The following is a 24,155-nucleotide window of genomic DNA, read 5'->3' as shown; positions in this document are numbered from 1 at the left end:
GCTGTGATATTAATTTTGTTTTAGGCTCACGACCTGTTAGAATTTATAAATCACATAAAACTCTTATGAATGGTAAAATTACGTGTAAATTTGAACACAAATCGCAACTCAAGAAGAACATCAAGCCTGTTCACACATAGCCTCGTAAGCATAACATAAGCGGAGGGATACGAAATTGTTTAGATTTAGTAGCAAATATTTCAAAAATTATGATAATATTTCAAACATTTTAAGACATTGAAGAATTTTGGCAAAAGTTTGCTCTAGATGAAAACAATCAAAGTAATTTTCAATTCAGGCAGTAAGAGACAGAAAAGTTTTTCTTTTTCCTTAAAGCTATTTAAAAAATTCAATTTTTGGCACATGTTCAAAATGAAAAATTTTACAGACACAATAAAACAGTATCTTCAGAAGATGGCATAGGTCAAAATTGTTAGCGCCTTTTGACAGACTTTGACATCATAAAAATCGAAACCCTTCCATCAATTTGAAATCGAAACAAAAAATCTGGTAGAAGTAGATATTCAAAAAACATTCTATTACTTAAAAAACTAAGATTTTTTTTAGCAAAATATACCTAATACATATTTTTCTTCAGCTTCAATTTATTTTATCCTGATTCACAAATCACAATTTATGTGGGACCATTGAAATGTTACGCAAAATATTAATAATTGGAAGGGTATGGGCAATGCTTACATAGAAATTCCAATAATTTTAAAAGGGAAAAAATTGAAAAGATCCAACAAAAATTTTAAGTTTTGCACTAAATTTAGGGAATGAAAGACTCCCAAAACATTTTTTGAAGAGCTTAACAGGTAAAGAGTTTTATATTAATACAGGATAAAATGATTTACAAATTACATTTCATGATTCTTGTTTATGTGATTTTTGAATTAGACATTAATCACATTCACTTGATTTTGGAATCATTTCAATAAGTATTCACATGTTATTTAGAATAACATATATCAAGATTTATAGACCAGGTATATTTAGGCGATTTATGAATTACACATCGCAATTCTTGAAACGCAGTCATGTGATTTAGAGACCATATATTGTGTATTCTATTAACTTATTAAAAAACCTACATTGTTACTCTCTATCAATATGATTTTTGCAAGGAGGGTAACAAAAGCGTTGAGATTTTTATAGAAATTATACTTTAAACATTGATTTTATGTAGATATACATAACAGCCATTCCGAAATCTTTGATGGAACTTTCAAAAGTTGTTCACAGTTCTAACTCACAAACATTTTCAGATTTATAGGTAGAGTATGGAGTTAGCATTATTTTGTAAATCAAGAAAACATATCTTTCCTTAAATACTAAAGTTAAAATAAAAACCACCATTTGTTTTTAAAAATGCAGTAGATTCTCAACTATCCGGTCTAATGTCGCAGAGGATTAGGCCAGATAACAAAACAGTTGCATAAGACAAAATTCAGCTCCATTCTCATATACTTAAAAACACAAAGATAAATATAATTAAAAACAAAATAAACGCATAACTTATCACATAATAAACATATATAATTATTCACATAATAAAACATTATAACATACATTAATAGCATAATAAACATATAATTAGTTAAAGAAGAAAAACATATATTTAAAAAACACACAGATAAATACAATTATTCACATAATAAAACATTATAACATACATTAATAGCATAATAAACACATAAATAATTACATAAGAAAAACATATAATTAAAAATACTTAGATTGGGAAAAATAATGAATATAAAATTTTTGAGCAATGAAAAAATGCTTACTGTTAATTAAAGAACTACATAAATGTGAAAAGTTATGACTAGAAAGTGTCAAATTATATAGACAAATACTTTAGCTTTTCTTATATATCTTTCCTCCTACAACATGTGTGTTACAAAGTGTTTGTTCGAGTATAACTCATTTTTATTAGGCGGAACAGTACAAATAACAGATAACCAGAAGTCTACTGTTATTACATTTTACAACTGACCATATTTTTAAGAATATTTTATATAACAAAATATCATATTAATTTTTAATGAAAAGAAAACTTTTTATATCTCAATACTTTTTAACAAATTGGGTTAAATATTGCAATAATTACTTGTTGTTACAATGTATAGTGTAGATAAAAATAATTAAAATTTAAAACTTTAAAACTTTCAATTTTAACAAATTGGGACGCACAATTTAAAACATCAAGTATTATTTATATTTAAAAAAATACACAAAGAGTAAAGCTAATTCATTAATGACATAATAAGTTAGAAGTATGCTTAAGTAAATCTTATAAAAATCTAGAAATCTAATTAAAAAAAATCTAATAAAAATAAAATTAAAAAAAATAAAACTATTTACAGTTTCTAAAAATGAAAAAAACATTAATTTTTTTGGTGTTCACAGGAATACTAGTAAAGAATTATACAGTCAATATCATAAAAAAATTAGTCTTCCTTATTATGTTTATAAATAATTAAATATCAACAANAAATAAAAAAAAAAAAAACTATTTACAGTTTCTAAAAATGAAAAAACATTAATTTTTTTGGTGTTCACAGGAATACTAGTAAAGAATTATACAGTCAATATCATAAAAAAAATTAGTCTTCCTTATTATGTTTATAAATAATTAAATATTAACAAATAATATAATATTAACAAATAATTAAATAGAAAACAAAATATTATAAATAATTAAAATAATAATTATATATTAAACAAAACATTAAGTAGTCTTAATAATTAATTTTTCTTATATACTTATAAATAATTAAATATTAAAAAATAATTAAATTGTAAACAAAATAATAATATAAATAATTAAAATAATAATTATAAATAATTAAATATTAAACAAAGCATTAATTTTTTTGATGTATACAGCAATACTAGTAAAGAATTGCACAGTCAATATCATAAAAAGTTAGTCTTTCTTATATGGTTATAAATAAATCAATATTAACAAATAATTAATTAGTAAACAAATTAATAATACAGTCGGACCCGTTTATCTCGAATCTCACAGAGAAGTTGAAAAATTTGAGATAAAGAGGTTTCGAGCTATACAGGTACTTTAAAAAATAAAATTTAATTAAGAAATTCAATTAAAACTGCTTTAATTGTACCACATATATCTATTTACATAAAAAAAAAATTAACATACCTTTAACACTAATAATAATTTTTTTAAAGATTTTTGACATCTAACCTTCTTTGTTTGTCATGTTGTTAAAGCGTTTGTGCTCGGTTATTAAAAATATGAGATACAGAGGTTTTGAAAAAAAAAAATTCGAGATAGACATGGAAAATACATTGATTTTAAATAGTAAATGTAAGGAATTTTAGAAATGTTGAGATATAGAGGTTTTTGAGAAAAAAAGGTTTGAGATAAACAGGTTTAACTGTATAAATAATTAAATATTAAACAAAATAATAATATAAATAGTTAAAATAATAATCATAAATAATTCAATATTAAACAATGCACTAATTTTTTTGATGTTCACGGGAATACTATTAAAAATTTACACATAAAAAAATTAGTCTTTATCATATATATATAAATAATTAAATATCAATCTCAAAAATTGATTCTATGAAGCTAGGAGGTATTCTAGAAATTTTATTACATTCTATTCCCCTCATTAAGACATCACTAGCAGATTAGCTGCCAATAACTTCACATTATAAAATACATAATAAAAAAAAAGTTACAAGTAAAAAGGGCTTTGTGGCGGACCTTTTGGTTGAACCTGGATTAACAAGGCGAGGAAAACCTCCCACGGTTAGCCCAGAGGAAAAAGGATTCTATCTCACGATTCATCAACCAATGAGGATATTTTAAATTGATACATGATAATTTGGGAATAGTTCTGTATCGTGATCTGTCGCGTCAATTACAATTGCAAAGGTGTCAAACAGATTTTAAACTCACAAATTATTAGAAAAAACGTGTAGATGTTTGTCCGGGGGTGGCTACGAGTTATATCTTTCGAGTTGGTCCCTTTCTGTGTTGTTTTGTCTCTAGTTTCTCATGGGCCACTGCCCGGAAGTTCCCAAGAATTGGCGATTATTCTGCCACAGATCAGGATACGAAAATCTTGCCCATAATTTGCTCATACATGAAATCTTGTAATTTAATGAATAAAAAGAAAAAAAAATGTAAAACGTTATCAATGAATAATATGCGAATTTATATTTAATTTGATATTTAAATTATTTCAACTTGCAATTCATTTTAAGGAATGATTAAGAATTTATTCATATATTATTAAGCATTTATTCATACCTTGAAATTAATAGTAGGTTTATAGAAATGCTTCAATTTAATGAATTTTTTTTTCAATAAATAACATATGAAATAGGTATAAAAAACATATTAAATAATTTAAAAACAATCTATAGATCTTGCCTTCCATATGAGGAAGATATTTTTTTTATCATTATACACGAGCCTCCCACTTTCTCCAATAATCCTAATAAGCCCATAATCCAATAATCCACGTCCAATTATCCAAGGATCCCAATAATCCATGTGATAACAATAATATATGTTTGGTTCTATAGCTAATAATGTTTGAACCAAAGTTACATTGACATTAAAAGATATTATAATGTTAAGGAGCCCTTTAAAGGTTACATAAGCCTATTTCTTTTGCAACTACATAATTTTGAGCTGTATATGCAAGGAAGCTGATATCAACAAATACATCAAAATAAGTCAATTAAAGCTAGCGGGTCACATCTGGTTGAATGGATCCTTCTTCCTTGACATTTAAGATCTTAAATTACAAATCATAGGAAACTAGAGTTGGAGGTAAACCTAAGATCAGATAGCTTGAGAGTAAGAATGTGTGAGGAAGAGGATTTTAAAATCCTAAAAATTACCAACTAGAGAACAATTGGTTAGAAAAGAGCAGAATGGAGGAAGGTTCTAGGGAAGGCTCTGGCCTACAAAGGGTTGCCACACCAATAGAAGAAGAAGCCTATTTTTGGACTTCCCTTTCCTCCCTTTTACTGTAGTAGTTTAATTTTAAAATTTTTAGTAATAAATTAGACACGAGGTAGCTTTGCAAATATATACATAAAGAAATAAAATTAAATTTTTAATTAATTTATGTAACTAAATATTCCTTCAAAAAGATTTCCAAACTTATTCTTTAACCATATTTAACATTTATTTCAAGTGCAAATTTCTTCGAAATTTAACTGCTTTAATTTTTCTTACGTTATTTTTTCATTTTTAAAAAAGGAGGGGATTTAAGCTTCATAAGTAAGCATTGATCAGTAAACACTCCCATGTTGGCAAAAAAAGAAAAAAGAAAGCAAATCACAAATGCTTATGTCACATTTAAATAGCCCCTTTTAAAAAGAAAAGAAACATCATCTGTTTACAGAAAGCTACTGTTATTAAGTGAATAATTCAAAGGTAATGTTATGTTCCAAACATCTGAGTTGTAAATAGTCAGATTACTGAAGGAGTGTTCAGTAATATTTTCTGGAATCAATGGTGCACAGGGAGAAAGGAGTGTTGGTCCAAGTAAGTAGTCGATAAAATATGCAACACCCGATCCAAGAGTCAATCCTATACTGTAGGACAAGGTCATAATGTTACCTGAAAATAGATAGATATAAGTGGAAAAGTATTTAACATAGCTTTCTAAAGCATACTGTATATCCTCCTGGTGTATGTGGTGACTTTTCAAACCCCCAAAACATTACGAAAATCAGGGGGTTAACTTATGTCTCAGTAATAAAGATGGACATTTCTTGACTCTGAAATACCAAAGCATTATAAACAACGATATATATATGAACTACTCGGTACTAATTTACAAAACTTTTTTAATCTGCCATATTCAATTAATCTTGCATTTTCTCTCATCATATTTTTTTAAAACATAAAGATTTTTTTTCAAAACATTCCTTTTAAATAGCTCAGAAAAAAAAATTAAGAATAAGAAAAGTGAAGATATTTTATTTNTTTATATAACACTAAATTCTTTTTGTCGGTTAACCTTGTAATCTCTTTGCAGAAAATAAAATACTTTAAAACGTTTAAAATTAGAAAATGCAAAACTGATTACTTAAGAAGGAAAACAGAATTTGAAAATCAGAATCAATTTATCAGAAAAAATTTAGATAAATTGAAATAATTAAAAAACTATGGAAAAATTGAAATTTTTTTTTATGACATTACAAAATACAAAAGTCCATTTAAACATAAGTTTTAACGTTAAATTTTTTTTCATAGAATTAAATTTCAAATAAATAAATATTCTAGTTATTAATATAAATTCAAGTTAAATTCTTTGATTTAAAGAAAGTTATAGGGTTAAAAATGATTAAAACTAAAACAAAACCCCTTAAGTGGAAAATAAGATTTAGCATTTATTAGGGAATGTACTTTAACTTTCAGACATTTTTATTTTAAATTAATAATAAGAGGCTGAGAGAGAGAAGAAAAAGAAACAAAGAAAACACATTAAATTTTAAGGAACTATATTCCTTAATAATAAAAAACTATTAAGATACTTGTTTACAACTTTTTATGACGAATATATTTTTAACATGACGCTTACTATTTACAATTAATACACAATCAATTAACAATCAATAAAATTTACATTACTTTGCGAAACTTATCTTGATTTAATTTTTTATTCAGTTAAAATTTAATGATATACAAATCATTTCCCAGCATATAATCATAAATGATATAAAATGCTCCAAGAAGGTAGAAAATGGTTTAAAAAATTTCTTAATGGTTATACTGTAATTTGAAAAATTTTTGAATATTGTGATAATTTTATCTACTTGATCATGTGATATTTTTTGAGCCATTAAATGAAAATGTAATGATTGTATTTAAAGACTACTCTGTAATTTTGAACAGGCCAAATTCATTCTGGAAAACAGTCTTTCGACAGAAGCTGTTGTTGTGGGTAGTATTAAACTTAGAGCAAATAACATAATCAGTTTTGGAATTTGTCCTAGATGGTGTTCTTCCTTTCTGGGTTTTTAAATCGCGGAAATACAAATAGCGATGTGTTATTTTTTAATTGCTTGAATACGAATTGCTATGTGTTATTTTTTAATTGCTTGAATACGAATTGCCATGTGTGATTTTTAAATTGCGTAAATAAAAAACTCGATGCTTGTTTTTCAAATCGCGTGAATACGAATCGTGTGGCTTTTAAATTGTGAAAGGACTACTCACAACATTTGAGTTTAAAATGCATGAATATGAATCGCGATATATGGTTTTTAAAACGCGTGCATATGAGTTGCGAGAAAAGTAGCAACGGATGATATTTTAAACGCCAGAACACGAATTGCGATACGTGATTTTAAATCCCGTAAATACGAAACGCGATGGATTATTTTTAAATCTGATTAATGTTAATACGAAATGCGATGCGCAATTTTCAGATAGCGTAAATGCAAATTACGATGTATGCTTTTTAAATTACATGTGACAACAAAAAGAATAGGTTCGATGTGTGTTGTTAAACTTGCACATGTTCATGGGATTAAAGAATTATGCCGTGTTTTGAATTTTTTTTTTTTGCAAAACGGACCGCGTTTAATATAAACACGTCTCGTTTTTTTCCCCTGGGTAGGTGTTGATTTGGCTAAAGTACGCAATTACTTTTTAAGTTACGAAAAAAAATTAAACCTGAATCGAATTTCACGAGTTGTAATATTGTGTGAAAATATCAGGTATATTCTAAATCACAAATAAAAATGCAGCAATAGCGGGAAAGAAGAAAAAACACGTTCGAAAAATCTCTTAAAAAATGCGTGTTAAAAACGGTACAACGCAAATGATAAAATCGGCACAAACAGAGCACGTAAAAAATAATTATTTTAATGCGCGATTCAAAACTCGCTTGCTGTCAAACCATAGTATTAGAAATATCATAATCTTTTTAAATCACGGGGAAAACGTAATAACTACTAAAACAATAACCAAAATACTTTTATATTTCAGATGAAATTGGAGTAAATAAAATACATCGAAATTTTATGTAATTTAAATGCGGGATTTGAAATTAAAATGTCCCAATAGCGTATAAAAAATATCGGTACTTTCAAAACCTTGTAGAAATGTGTAACAATAATTTCTAAAATAACGATTGAAAAATGATTTGATTTGCGATAAAATCGTTACAAATAAGTGATGTCAAAAAATGGTTATCTAAATGAGCGATTCTTTACTCGCGATTCGTAATAATATCGTGCTAAAAAATATCGAAGTTTTAAAAACCGGGAGGAAATGTGCAGCAATAACTGTTGAAGAAAGGATCTAAAGTCATTTAGATTTTCCATGAAGTTTGCTCAAATAAAGCGTTTCATAACTTTAAAAAATCGCTATTTCAGAAACTACTTGAAAATGGGTAGCAATAACTACCGAGAAGTCATTGGAATCGGCACATACGAAAAGCGTCAAAAGTGGTAATTAAATTTCGTAAATCGTAATAATGATGTATTAAAAATATTGGAATTTTTAAAACTATGCTGAAATCCGTAGCGTTAACCATCGAAAAACTACATTGATTGAGATTGGGTGCGTCAAAAACTTAAAAGTGTAAATTTAATTTTTTTTATTATTTTTCAAAAACAAATATTTAATTTTCCCCCCTTCATTTTGTTCAGATTGCGGCCGCGGGCCGCACATCGAGGGTTGGCGGGCCGCATTTGGCCCGCAGGTTGAGCACCCCTACGGTACTAATTTACAAAACTTTTTTAATCTTCATATTCAATTAATCTTGCATTTTCTCTCATCATATTTTTTTAAAACATAAAGATTTTTTTTCAAAACATTCCTTTTAAATAGCTCAGAAAAAAAAAATTAAAAATAAGAAAAGTGAAAATGGTTTATTTATTCAAGAGAACTTCAAAAAATAAAACACAATGAAAACTTTTAAAACATACCGTACAGCTAGAAATTGAAATATTCCACAAAAAATTCTGATTTCCAAAATATTGCTGATTCAATAACGTTAGCAGCATTGTCCCACTCTGCAATGGATTCTACTGAGTCCCACAAAAATCCTCTTCACCCCATCGAAAAGAACTCCAAATTCCACCTTTTTTTAAAGATTTTTTTTTATAGAACCGTAGTTTCACAGCCAACTCAAATTTTGAGTTTACGGCTACTAATTTTCAACTCCGTAGCCTTGTAACTATGAACCCAAGCCAGAAGACAAGTGAACTCCTGAATCAGATATTGGGTGAAATTTTGCCTTCTTGGTGGACTTTTTTGATGGAGCTAACCCGCATTTGCGTTACATGGAGAGGAAAACCACGAAAACCTCCCACAGTTAATATGAGAGCAACAGGACTATACCCCATGATCCATTTACCACTAAGGATATTTTTATGCCAAAACTGTGGCTGGTGTGAGTCGGGTGTGGAATTCGTATCCACCAGCCATTGCTGGGAATTGAAACTGCTTCACCTCATTGGAAGGCGAATGCTCTATCCCCTCAAATTTCAAGTTATTTGGATAATCAGTTAAGAATTTTGACTGGCCTACTTTACTTTTTTTTTGTTGACTAGCCTATTGAAATGGTCAGATTTTCTTTAAATACAATAATATGTGAAAAAATGAGAGTACTATCAGAAGTATTGAAGCTGTTTAAAGTAATCATAACAGGTGTAAAATTAAAATGAAATAGAAATTTTAATATATGGTAATTTCCAGGGCTCCAAGAGTCGGTATTCAACAAAAATTTCTGGTAGCCAGTGAACTCTTGAACTTCTTGAGCTCTTATGCAGTTCAAGAAACTACCTTGTAAGTACAGTAGAACCTCGATTAACAGAGCTTCGATTAACCGAGGTTTCTGTTAACCGAGGCAATAACGAAGTCAAAATTTTTTTTCTCCTTTCCAAAATGAGCTTGGAAGAAACTATACACATATCAGTTCGTTGTCCGTGTTACAGGCACTAATTCCCCACAAAAGCACTCAACTTCCATGAAATATTACACCCTGAGAAGACAACACCCATGAATGCCTTGTTAACAGTGGTCATGTGACTTGTAAGTTTAATCATGTAAATTTTAAAAATACAATATTTTCTTGAGATTTGTGTAATTTTTGAAAGATTTGTGTTCTTTCTGTATTGAAAGATTTTTGAAAGATTGTGTGTATTTTCTTGAGATTTGTGTTTTTTTTGCGTCTTTCGATATTTAACTAAGTATAGTTAAAAAAAAATCCATTTTACTTTTTAAAATTTACTACTAGAGCTGATTTCCTTTTTAAGTCTTTTTAGCTGTGAAGCATAAGTTCACCTATGTTTATTTTTATCATTTAAAAAACGTTATATTGTTTTTTACTTTAAAAGTAGTTAAATTCGCAAGCACGGAAGGTTTTTATACATGGTTCCTATTAACCGAGATTTCCGATATCCGAGGTACTAGCGGTCCCAATTAGCTCGGATAATCGAGGTCTTACTGTAATCAATAAATTCAACCTATGTTCAGACATTTGACATAGTAATTTTACCAACTTAGTTATCACCATCTTCAAAATCATTGACGGTGTAGAGTTGAGTGTATATTTCATTAAATGTGATCGCAATCTTGCCTTATCAATTGTAATTCAATAGAAGCCTACGCTTTGAAAAAAAATAAAAATAAAACTTTCTTTTTACCTCCACGCAGTTATTTCATTTAGTTTATAATCATTGATCATATCTATCATAATTTATCGATTATTTTCATTATAAATATTTTTCGTAACTATTTATGTGGTGATTATAATTTTAATAACTGATTTTTTCACAAGTAAATTTTATCAAGTTAAAATTAAGAATAACTTTGAACCAATCACCTTAATTAATAGGAGAAAAAATTTCATTCATGCTTCTCGAAGAAAATATGGATAATTAGAGATTTCCTTTTCATCAAAATTATGTGATAACAGACTTATTCCAAAAAATATGTACTCTAATTAATGGGAGAAAAATTTTCTTTATGTTTCTCGAAGAAAATATGGGTAATTAGAGATTTCTCTTTTATCAAAATTATGTGATAACAGGCTTAATTCTAAAAATATGTACAGAATATAAATTTAAAAAAACACTCTAAAAAAAATTTGGATCCAGTAGTAGGATTTTCACGTACTAGGACATACTACTCCTTTAAAATGACAAAATTCAAAATTTGAAAGAATAGTTTCTGAGTTATCAAATTTAAAAATAAAAAAACAAACACATTATTTAATTCTTCGAGAACTATTGGACCGTTTTCATCGATACTTCGTATTTTGTCATTTAAAATTCTAAGTTTCAAAACAATATAAGAATTTGTATACTTTATGAATTGGACATTTTTTTAAACAATTATTAAGTAAAATTATAATTATTTAAAAGTACTTTTTCATTGGAATTAGCTTTTGCTAAACAAATTTTATAATGGTGCGCAAAATGTTTTTAATTTTCCTTTATAAGCTCTTCAGATACAGCAAAATACGCAAAAAGTAAAATTAACGTAAAAGGGTCCAATTTTTTTATTGCCCTTCTGCCCAAACTAGTGGATCCATATTTTTCAGCTTATGGCTACCTCCCATATTTTATGGGTAAGAAATTCGAGTCTGTCAGAAAAAAAGTATGTTTAATTAGAGAAATGTTTTTGTCTTTTCATAGGTTAAAATATTGTCTGCAATAATTAATGAGTACGTTTAAAGGTGGACCAGGGAAATAGCCAGTCTTAGTATGTGATATGCCAGTCCTAATATATCAAAATTTATTCACCCTAGCAACAATTTTACCATGGCTCCAGTTGGACTCAAAATTGGATCAATATGGATCCTATAAGAACACAGGGTGCGCAGTCAAATTTTTCAACCAAAAATAAGCACCTTTTAAATACTTTTTAAGCACTCAAAAAATATTTTTAATCACTTTCCAAAAAAAAAAAATCATAATTAGGATCTGTGCAGTAATAAAAATTATTTTTTTCCATTGGTTAAAGTTTTTAATTCATGAACATAAAATCATTAAAATTCAAAAACATTTTCACTAACTTCACATAATCATGATAAAATAACTAGTTTCTGATAAATTTTGTGGAGAAAAATTGTGAAAATCATGCATTTTTTTGTAATTTAGAACGACAATGAACACGGCAAAGAAAAAGTCTCTTTTTAAAAGATAGAAAATTAATCACTTTTTAAAAACCCCAAATGAAAAAAGCACCTTTAAAGGCTTTTAAAAAATTTAAATCAAAAATAAGCACTTTTTAAAAACGCTACGCTCCCTGGAACATGCACTGATATTAGGATGTCTTGATTTTTTTAATATTGGTCGTAGAACGATCTATTTAGGGCCTATATTGGTTAAATAATGAATATAAAATATCAGATGAATCTGACAATTTTACATAGGGCTGATAATGTTTGTAAAATGGCTGTAAAATATTGGGTAAATTTGACTATTCTACATAGGGACAATATAGGAAAAATAATAATGGTCCTTTGAATCCGTATTGAGCCAAGATTTATGAATATCAATCCAATGAGGGTCCAAGATGTTTTGTTGCTAGGGCAGTGTGTTCACTTTTGCACATTGTACAACTAGGTTAACAAAAATGCTTTACCAGTGAGCTCTTTTTGGTCATCAGAGACCATAGAAGGTGCCACTATCATGGGTACGGATCCAGCGATTCCATTGGTGATACCCAGCACTGCAGAGAAGAACATGGACCACCCTTCACCAGGGAGCAATGGATCTCCTCTGGGTGCAACACATGCAGCCAAAAGGGGAACTAACAGGATTCTCATAGCGGACAACAAAACCAAATGCCTTCTCTTCCACTCAAATGAGGCAGATGCGAAGATCTGGAAAGAGACACATAAATGTTTAATTTTATTTTACAGGGTAGCCACTCAAATCTGGAAAAAAAATTCCCTGTACAAATTGTATACAATATATTAGGAGGAAAAACACAAGCTCTTGTAAGATCTATGTTGGGCTAACTACAGTTATAATTGCTGAAAAAACTGAACATAAAACAACTGAACAAACTTAAAAAAAATAATGCTATAGTAAATGAACTAGTTTAATATAGCTGAAATATCATCCGTACATTGCAGTATGAGTGGTCTGGGTCTCCATTTTTAAAAAGGCGAAAATAAGAAACAAAATTCCTTTTATTTTCCCAGTTTCTAAAGAAAAACTCAAAATTCCCTACATTTTCCCTGTTACTTTAGGTGATTTTTAAATTCCCTGTATTTTCCAGGTTTTCCCTGTGGAGGGGCAACACTGTTTTATAACTGACGACCTATTTTTGGGTTTACGACTAGGTATCAATTTTCAACTCAAATGTTTTTCAACTAAGCTCTTCAAATAGGTATAAGGTACTTACTTTGCCCACAAAGTCAAATAAGTTGAAAATAGCCATGAGAATAACAGGCATCCAGGATCTGAGATTACAGCTTACAATCTCACTCTCAATCCCAGGAAAGAGGCAGAGAGTCACAAAATAGGCAAGTGCAATGCTCACCATGTAAGGCCAAACAAGACGAGACACTTCCACTCTGTTCAGGACGCCTCCTTGAAAAATATGTCAACATTTAATATTAAAAACACCTAAGTGCAAAGCTAAGTACAATAATAATAGACACTTTTTATACAACTCAGAAGAAATTTGAAGAAGTTATGGGGATCATAATTAACAAATGGATGTCCCCTCTAAATACCACTAGCTACGGCATTGATCCTGATTTAAAGAGCCTTTATTTATCGAAATTTCTGATTAAACAAATTATTTTTTTAATCCATTAAAATAAAATCAAACCCCGGATACTTATTGAATAACAATCACCAATTAAGTAATTATTTCAATGGCTGAAAAATTTTCCTTTTCTTTCTATAAAATGTCATATTATTATTATTATTATTTTGGCAAGCAGTATTTAATCAAATGTTTAGATGTTTTCAGATTAAATTTATGAAGAAAAAAAAAAGCAAAAATCTTTAGTTTACACGTTGATGTCTTGTCCATTCTCTAATTTGAAATTTAAAAAAGTAGCGTTTTTTTATATGCTTCAGTCACTCAACCTTCATTTGTTCTGCTAAAATTAATAATAGGGAGTTGCTTATGGGAAAATTTGAACTGTTACATGAAAAAATGTGGTACTTTGAGATTATTTCATCAACCTGGCAATGCTTGTGAAAATGTGCAAATCCTTCGCCATTATCATAATGAAAAGCGATTTCCAAAATAAACATTCTAAACACATTAAATTTATCAAATAGTAATAATAATAAAATAATAAAAACAAAAAAAAAAAATTTAAGTGTAAAAATACATAATAAAAAAATGCAATAAAAAGAATTAAAACAAAATAAAAACATCTTTTTTTTATAATTACACATTGAATTATTTTTGGATCTAACCATACATATTATTATAAATCATTTCAGTGCCTAAAAAAATAGCTTTTAAAGCGTAACCAAACAAATCATTATCCTTGTGCCACCACATAAATTCATTTAAATATGCTAAAAAAAACTAACTCGAGTAATAAAGGATTGCACAGTAAATATGATAAAATTTGCAGCCTTTTGGCAAAAATGGTCGACTGGATAATCCCAAAGTAGGAAAATGGTTGGTGGGATAATCCTAAAGTATGAAAATGGTCAACGGAATAATTTCAAAGTATTAAAATGGTCGACGGGATAATCCCAAAGTAGGAAAATGGTCGATTGGATAATTCCAAAGTACTAAAATTATAGATGGGATAATCCCAAAAATGGTCGACAGGATAATCCCTAAGTACCAAAAATGCATACTCTTCACTCCAGTCCACCACTGGATATGTTTTGCATAAGATCTTCCTCCCCTCATGTGAACATGAACACGATACTTGGTTGGAAGAGATTCACAAGAGGCATCATCACTGGTGGCTGCTGCATCAGAAGGGAGTTGCTGCTGCTGAATGACGGGTGAGGAGGGAGGTGAGCGCAGAGACAACACACCATATTTACCACACTTCGTCTCAGCAGGATCAAGTATATCTACCTGAAATAATTTAAGGTCACACTAAGATATTACATATCAGATATTAAATCTGAGATAAATACAGATCAGATATTAAATAATTAAGCGATAAAAAGATTATAAATACACAATATTTTCCTTTTGGAAAATAATCATTTTGGAAGTACAGTACAGAACCATTTATCCGGTACCCAGAAAACCGAGAAATCAGAAAACCGGGAAAAATTTCGCTTCGTTTTCCTGCCATTTTGAACTGGAAGGATGGAGAAAAAATGCGGAAGTGTTACTCATTTGTGAAGTTTAGTAGGAAAAAGGGTGGGTGGGGGGAGTCATTTGTCAAGAGAAAACTTGATTATTTCTTCTGTAACCTTGAAGTTCTTTAGGACGGGAAGGGGCCGGAAAAGGGGAAACTTTTTACTTTCTTCCCTGCATTCCCTAGAATTTGTGGTTTTCAGATAAGCTACCGTCAATCAAAAAGGGAGTGGCATGCTGTTTTCGTTTTCTCTTTGATTTATGTGGGGGGCGGGGAACAAGCATTGCACACGCATATCGTTGAATAGAAGGTGAAAGAGAAATAAAAAGAAAAATAGTAATAACATTAATTGAAATGATACCAAACTGTTATAATCTGCTTCTTCATATTTATTGGTTTTAAATTTAAAAAACAGAGTAAAGAAAAAGTTGAAGCAATAAAATAGCTGAAAAAATACAAGCAAATATTTTTTTTTTCTTTTTTTCTGCAGAATTATATTCTAAAGATACTTTTCTTGTTCATGGGAAAGGAAAGAAGTACTTCTGATTTTTCTGTTCTCATTTCAGAATTTAAAAAAATTCGCCAATGACTGGCTTGTTTCAGCTAGAATTTTAAATTGATAAAATAAAAATAATAACAAAAAAATTGAAATCAAAAAGTTTAAAAGATATTGCTCAGAAATGATATTCTTTCGTTCATATTTTGAAAGAACACCATAATTTTCAAAGAACACGATAAAAACATTTAATATTTTTTATAAATATGACTGCGAGTGGGGATTTTGCTATAAATTCAGATATTCGGAACACCATGAAATGAGGGAGTGGGGGTGAATTTCATTTTAAAAATTGGATGTTTTGGCGACCTAAATCCATGACTTTCCATCATTTTTTTAAAAAAAATAATTAAAATCATGATATTTCATGACAAACTTTGTTCAATATCGAAATGCAGTCAAACCTCGCTAACTCGAACCTCGATTTCACGAATTTTTCGATATCTCGAAGAAGAAAAAATTTCCTTCAAATTTCCTATACACTCAATGTTAAAAAAAACCTGATTTCACGAATTTTTTTTTTTCTAATTCCTCGATAACTTGAATTCTTTTTTCCATAAATAGTGTAGATTTTTTTTCTGAAGATAAAAAAATATTCCAAAAAAAACAAAACATTTTAAGAATAGAAAACCAATTCACATAATGATAAACTTAAAAAAAAAAATGGACATAAAGACATCAGTGGCATGGAATGATGTGTCCTCCTCTACGATAATGAATGTCTTCAAGAAGGCTGGATGCATTAAAGATCACGAAAGTCAATCAATATCGTTAATTCTGCTGAAAACTACATCGAAAATGATTGGGACAGATTGACTGGACTCATGAAACTTGATGACATGGAATTTCATGACTCTGTAAACGTAAATGATGCAATAACAGTGTGTGGTCAATGTGATGACAATGATATCATCTCTCAAACAAAAGCTTCTTGTGAACTATCAGGATGAGGAAATCGAAGATTCACCGCCCAATCTTACTAACAAACAAGCACTTTCTGCAGTGGACACTTTAAGGAGATTTACTGAGAGGCAGCCAAATAAGTCAGAGGAGTCATTCAAAGCTATAGTCCACTTAGAAACTGTTATAGACAAACTTTCTTACACATCTCTAAAGCAAACAAAATTTGAATCTTTTTTTAAATGAAAGTGTAAAAAATGTTTTTAGAATAAATATGGAATAGTAAATAAGGCATGTAAAGAGCATTTTTCTTTACTCTATTATCGATAACATGCGATTTTTGATAATTCGAATTTTCGGTATCTGGAATTTTTCTCCTCTCCCATCAAGTTCGAGATATCGAGGTTTGACTGTACATGATTTTTCACGACTTTCCAGGTGCACAGATACCCTGAATATACTTTAACCAAAATAACAAATTATTGTTTCATTTTGTTAAATTTATAGAAAATGGGATTCAATAGATTTAATTATTTTATTCTACAAATATGATATTTACAAACCTTGACAATGAAAGGATTTAAAATAAAAATAAATGAAAAGAAAAAAAAAACTCGAAACTCACTAAACTGACATCTTCAGTGGGTTCCAGTATTATGTGTTTTTGCATATCATCAGATTCTGATGCATTGACGCAAAGACTGAGATAGAAATTCACAAACTCAGTGCGCTGCAAGATGAAATGGATGACGAAGCAGACCACAATTAGACCGATAGAGATGCAGAAAAACAAAATGGTATTCAGCTTCTCATTCTCTAAAAGAAGCTTTGTCAGAATTCTGTTGGTCGATACAAGCAGTCCAGCAGCACCTAATAACATTGAAACACAATATTACGTCCAATGAAAAAAATCTGAATAACATGAAACAAACATTTAGTCACAGATTTCTTTACTAACCTTAAGTATTAAACATAAAAATTAATTATTAACAGTCAGAGTGCGTTGCCAAATCTCTCAACAAAAAATAAGCACCTTTAAAGTACATTCAAAAATATTTCTAAGCACTATATACATAAACAAAATGCAAAATAATTTTCAAAGACTTTACATGATAAAATAACTAGTTTCTGAGAAAAAATATTTCTTGATTATATTAGCCACCATAAAAAGATCGAGAGATTTCGCGGCTCAATTTCAGAGGGAATGAAGCCTGAAATTGAGAGCATCTTGCCAAATGCAGCCAAGTTGCACATGAGAATGCAAGAATCTCATCCAATAGTCGCACATGCAGACTCCCAAGTATTTCATCAAATATGTAACATGATTGGTGTTATCATACGTTTCGGACCGACGATACGGCAAAATGGATTGTAATTGAATGAATTGTGAAAACCTTGAATAGAACAGTGTGTAAACCACACTTTTGCATAATATGCAGCGAAAATAGACATGATAAAGAAAGAAATCTTATTTTCAAAAAGGAAAAATTAAGCAATTCTTAAAAACACCCCATGAAAAAAAGCACCTTTAAGGGCTTTTAAAAAACGAAAATAAGCATCTTAAAGCCCTTTTCAAAAACGCTACGCACCATGACAGTGTGCTAACTTTTTGAAAACTGAAACACTTAATGATTTGATTAGAGTATCTATAAATGGCATCCTCCCTTCTTAATAGAATGTGACCCTTGGGCTACAATTGACACGCGGCATTTTAGTGCCAAAAAGGCAGAGGTATACAACACAAAGTGTTTATTGCTCCATAACTGTTGAATGCCCAGTCTAGATTTTATACAAAAGAAATAACTCTTTAATTTTTTAAATTTTTTTTTAAAGAAAACTGAAGAGAGTTCTCTATAATTGAACTCAATTAGAACTATAATTTTTAATATAGGCTCTTCAAAAAATCCACAAAATATGAAAATAAAATATTGATATAAAAATATATTCTTAATAGAATGTGACCCTTGGGCTACAATTGACACGCGGCATTTTAGTACCAAAAAATCAGAGGTATACAACACAAAGTCTTTATTGCTCCATAACTGTTGAATGCCCAGTCTAGATTTTATACAAAAGAAATAACTCTTTAATTTTTTTTTTTTTTAAAGAAAACTGAAGAGAGATCTCTGTAATTGAACTCAATTAGAACTATAATTTTTAATACCGGCTCTTCAAAAAATCCACAAAATATGAAAATAAAATATTGATATAAAAATATACGTAAGATATTATTTTGACAAGCGGCCCACAAAAAATTTTGGCCCTCAATAATAGTAATACCTCATTATAATAAAACTTTTGGTCGTGATACTATAATAATTCAAAATAGAATTTAAGTATATAGAATACCATATAATTACACAATGTAAACTCTTACTTTCGCCGGTCATAACTGCCTGAGTGTAACGTGAGGGCAACATACTCGTGTAGCCATAAAAACTGGACTGTTGAACTGAAAAATAAAAAATCTCATATAAACACATCAATCTTATTATTTCATAACAATCTAAGCAAAATATTAATAACCTTAATATGTTATACAGAGAAGCAATTATGTCGTATATTTATTGTATTTATAAATTGGAAAGAAATGGAACATTTACCTTAAACTTTTCTAAAGCATAAAAGACAACGCATGATCTTTTAATTTCGTAATGTAGCAAAGTAGATAATTAACCTAGCTTATAGTCAAAACTTAAACTTGCCTTAACTTAGTTCAAAATCTAAGAAAATACTTGTTCTGAAGGGTAATTTGTTACCGAGATTTCTTCCTTACACATACAGAAATAAATAAAGATTATTGTCCAACGAATACATTCCCCTAACAGAATCTAACTTCTTTCTTCAGAGAGTAATAAAAGTTGAGGCAAAAATTTACACAGAAACTGAAACAGTTGAGAGGTTCTGCCCATTTTTCTTATATTATAAAAATAAAAAATTGTTCTAATATTTGGAATTTAATTGGTATTAATACAAACCTGATAAAAAATTAAAAGGAATAAAAAAAAAAAAAAGAAATAGAAAGAAAATTTCAATGTTCTTAGAGATATGTAACACTTGTATATATCTGGGATAGGATATAATTTAGCGTTTTTAGCATTACATAGTTTAAAATTTTAAACCTTGTTAGGAAATTATACAACTTAACCAAATATTAAGATTAGTTGATAACTGAATACTAGGTGCATCCAGTAAAACAAATGTATTTTTCAATGTTCTTTTTTATTATGAAAAAATTGTGAGACTTCATTTCTGCATTTTTATGAAACAATTTGAACATTCTAACCCCCCCCCCCATCTAAATTGCAATTCAGTTTCAATGCAATCTTAAATTCAATACTGATTTGTTTCAAACAACTGATTGACTTCATACACACAAAACTATTTTTATGTTTAATAATAATAAAATAACATAGAGGAGAATACAGATTTAACATCACCATCGCATAATGATCCTGTTTCAAACATCTTTTCAGCTTGGCTCCCTTTGATTTTCCATAGGAATAATGTATAAAAATATTAATGTTTAGAGAATTCTCTGATATTATTTCCCTGAAATACGTCTTTCTTCATCTTCGTCTAACTGTTAGTTAATAATTTTCAAATATTGACAAGCAACCACACATACAAAAAAAATAAAATAAATAATAATACTACTTTGTTATCTACTATGTAATGAAATGGAATTTTAAACCTCTGAAATTGGATCAAACCTTTACTTTTATACTATCATTTTAAATAGGGATGAGGGATCGCTGCTGCAGATTTTTTTCGAGCTTTCTGCAACAAACTTCTCTAGTACTAATAATATCTTTCTGTGAGATACTTTTAATAATAACAAATATAAATGTTGTTAATTTAAAGTAAGTAAAGCCTTAACTAAAAAAAAAAAACTTTTTGGATAAATTTTTTTTTTTTATTTGAATACGTAATATTTTTTTTACTCTAACATTGTGGGTGGTATTCTCGCATTTTGGAGGGAGAAAAACACACTAATTATTTCTTTTTTTGCATTTTGTAAATCATCATCACATTAAAAAAATAATAAAAAAACCCGAAATCCTTAGCAGAAACTAAGGGAAAAAAAAGATCGACGGCGAAATCACGTGAATAGGACTCTTCAAAAAGGGTTTACTAAATGAGTGTTTTCATTTTGAGATTCAGTTATTGTAATAAATAATATCGTTTTAAAAATATAGGATTTAAAAACTATGTCCAAATTAAAAGTATAATAACTGCAAAAAAGGAAATTTTTGTAGAAGAGGAAACAAAATTTTTTACTTCATTATTCTTTATTCTCAAATGAGAATAAAAAAATCACAAGCATCTTTTTTCCACTCAGATGCGCGAGGAGGCACCTTTTGAATATAGTTTTGCAGACAAGATAAAATCTTTCAAAAATTTTTTTGAAAAAGAAAACTAAAATTTTTTACTTCCCAAATGAAAACCCTTTCTGTAAGAACTCGATATCAATCTGCGAAAATGTTGCTACAATTCTGCTACTCGCGTGGAATTACAGTCATTTTACTTTCAAGAAGGTCTGGGAAGAGAAAAAAAAAGAAATGGGGTTTCTTTTCTTTTTTTTAGTGCACCATCTACATTACTGCTTATTGCACTTAGAGCATTTAGAATTTCAGATAGAATATAGTAATTTAAAAAAATATATAACAAAATTAAAGAATGCATTTAAATTTTAGCTCTCATGTTTCCAAAATAGCTATGTCCCGTTTACAACGTTTTTGTTCAGTAATAGAAGCATCGTTAAATTGAGGTTCTCATATCTTAGAGTCTGCATTAAGAAACAATAACTCTTTATAGCTACAAAAAGTTACTTCATAGTAACTGATACTAAATCTGTTTAAATCTTACTTTGCCCTTTTCTGGATTTGCTTAAATTAAACAGAAAGGCTCCTGTATGTTAGCAGACAGCGTGTCCCCTGTTGAAGTGCTGTTTTTTCTAACATACGTACCTTTAGAAATTCTTCTTTTTTTGCTTGATTTGTGTTTTCAACTTTCTAAATTGTTGAAATTAAGACAAATTTGGTTTTAGCTGCTTTTAACATTTTTCCATTTTGACTTATCATTATTTTAAATCTCATATTGCCTTTTTAGGAATTCGCTTAAATCAGTTGCATTCTTTGATTAGATAACTGATATTAATGTTACTTCATTGAAACTGATAATCTTTCATAAATAAAGTAAATTCATTTTTATAGTAATTTAAATCTGCTTAGATGCCCTGAAAATGTGAAATTGATATAACATCCAAATTCTGAAGCATCTAATAAAAATTTGGTCAATAAATCATGATTGTAGATAGACTAAAAGTGTTTGGTAGATATTGAATGCTCCAGTATGTACACTTTGAGGAACCCATGTTGTAGCATATTCTAGATTTCATTATGGCGACAAAAAAAGTTTAAAGAACTTCTTTTTTATCAAGAATTAATTTTAACACTGTAGATTTTTTACAATAACATAAAATTCTTATTGTTTAACAAAAAGAAATCACAATAAGATAAAAAAGAAATAATAAATAGATAGAGTCATACCAAATCGACAGAACTTCGTGATAATAATAAGAAAATAAAATTTTTCTTTCAAATGAAAAAGAGAGAGATTATTGACAATACTGTGTTTAATTTGAATAATATTTCATAAAAAAAAAACAAACTAATTATCATACGAACATGCATAATTTTCAGAAAAATAAAATATTATTAAGAAATACATTTTCAAAATTGATTTGGTTGTACTTTAAAGAAGACAAATAAATAAATAAATTTTCCTGCTCTGAATCCTTGTAAAACAGAACAGAAACCATTAAAATCGATGCAAAAAAAAAATATCTAGTGATTTAGTTGCTCCAGAGTGTCTTAAGTTAAATCTTTTGAATTAGTCCACCTTTGTGATGCAAGTTTCCATGTGCAACTGCTCAGCTGTCATCAAAGTATGGCGATTTTTTGCCGCACCCTGAGTCTACCAGCAAATATTTTTGTGGGGAGATTTCCATATCGTGATCTGTGGCAGGATAATCGCCAAGTCTTAGCAACTTCTGGGCAGCGGCCTGCGAGAAACTAAAAAACAACAACACTGACTCGAAAGGTATAACTTGTAGTCACCTCCTGGTAAACATCGACATCCTTTATTTTTTAAAATTTGCAAGTTTAAAATCAGGGGAGATTTCCCTAACATGATCTATGGCAGAATAACCGCCAAGTATTGGAAACTTCCGGGCAGTGGCCCACGAGAAACTAAATAAAACATCACAGAAAGGGACCAACTCGTGTTTGTTTTTTTTAAAAAAATTTGCAAGTTTAAAATCTATTTGGCATCTTGGTGATTGTAGTTGGCGCGACATATCATGATATGGAAATATCCCCTAAAATCAATTTGCCTCTTTGGCGATTGTAGTTGGCACAACAGATCGCCATACGGAAATATACCCATCCTTGTACCTAGCTAACAAAAAGATACCAAATTTAATGCTAGTTTTGCAAAATATTTTTTTAAAATTATTGGTAATAACTATTATAATATAAAAAGTTGCAGTAATTAAACTGAAAAACATATGTAATAAAATGGCTAATGCATGGCTAAATTATAACATAACCGGGGAGATTTCTGTATCGTGATCTGTGGCAGAATAATTGCTGATTGTAGTTGGCGCTACAGATCACGATACATATCCCCACATAATCTCCGTAAACAGCATATTTACCTGTGCAACCAAATGCTACAACAGCAACAGCTATCAAATTAATAGAATAGCCGAGGGAATCGTCGAAAATTTCAAAACATATTTCAAAAATTGCCACAAATGTTAATGTGAAGAAAGCAATTATGTATCCAAACACTATTCGCACATTTAGAGAGAGAGTTTCTACAAGCACGTTATTGATGATAACGGCAACAAATGCAACCAAAATGTAAATCAAGCTCATGTCAAATACAATTGTGGTGGCCGGATATTTCGACTGGAAATAATCTACAGCGATAATGAAACTGTTGTATGGAAGGAGAAAACCCACACCTGCGAGCAATAACGCTAAATAGATACAATGACAAGAATCGCTCGGAGGATGTGAACTGAATCCCGTTCTTTTTAATAACAATCTATCTTTGCATTGCGATCCCAGCTGAATATATCCACGGCTGATGTTCTCGTCCATCTTGCTGATTTTGAAACTATTTTCAGTACTTTATTCCATTAAATAAAATACGAGTGTATGAAATGAGCTCATGCTGTAAAGCTTTAGATTTACAATGAAAAAAGCTTTAAATTCTAACGCTAAATATTTAGTTTCGTATTCGCAGTGGATGTGAGATAAGTTATTTCAAAAGTTTCTGCGAATAATAAGACTAGCTTACAGCTTTGTATTTTAAAAACAAACCTAATTATTTGAGTGCATGAAAGCTATAAGCTA

At 29.2% G+C, this 24,155-nt stretch overlaps 1 protein-coding gene across 3 annotated transcripts; it reads right to left on the bottom strand.

Annotated features, from left to right (window-relative positions):
• Positions 1-1,274: 1,274 nt before the first annotated feature.
• LOC107455585 (equilibrative nucleoside transporter 3) lies at positions 1,275-24,079 on the bottom strand. Of its 3 annotated transcripts, none has more exons than XM_071183026.1 (7): positions 23,450-24,079; positions 19,106-19,180; positions 17,354-17,598; positions 14,812-15,040; positions 13,382-13,569; positions 12,614-12,854; positions 1,275-1,469 (listed from the first exon to the last, which is right to left on the bottom strand). In XM_071183026.1, exons 1-7 carry the CDS (start codon positions 23,898-23,900, stop codon positions 1,414-1,416), a joined length of 1,485 nt encoding a protein of 494 aa, XP_071039127.1. In that variant the 5' UTR covers positions 23,901-24,079; the 3' UTR covers positions 1,275-1,413. The 3 variants fall into 3 exon arrangements, with proteins under 3 accessions (XP_071039127.1, XP_015928696.1, XP_042909276.1); XM_016073210.3 differs by lacking the exon at positions 1,275-1,469 and adding an exon at positions 4,377-5,623; XM_043053342.2 differs by lacking the exon at positions 1,275-1,469 and adding an exon at positions 5,344-5,623 and having other exon boundaries at positions 23,762-24,038.
• Positions 24,080-24,155: the final 76 nt, after the last annotated feature.

Source organism: Parasteatoda tepidariorum, chromosome 7, assembly GCF_043381705.1.
Source record: "Parasteatoda tepidariorum isolate YZ-2023 chromosome 7, CAS_Ptep_4.0, whole genome shotgun sequence".
Classification (NCBI taxonomy): Eukaryota; Metazoa; Arthropoda; class Arachnida; order Araneae; family Theridiidae; genus Parasteatoda; species Parasteatoda tepidariorum.
The sequence above is the reverse complement of the archived record's forward strand: the minus strand, read 5'-3'. Positions and strand labels throughout refer to the sequence as shown.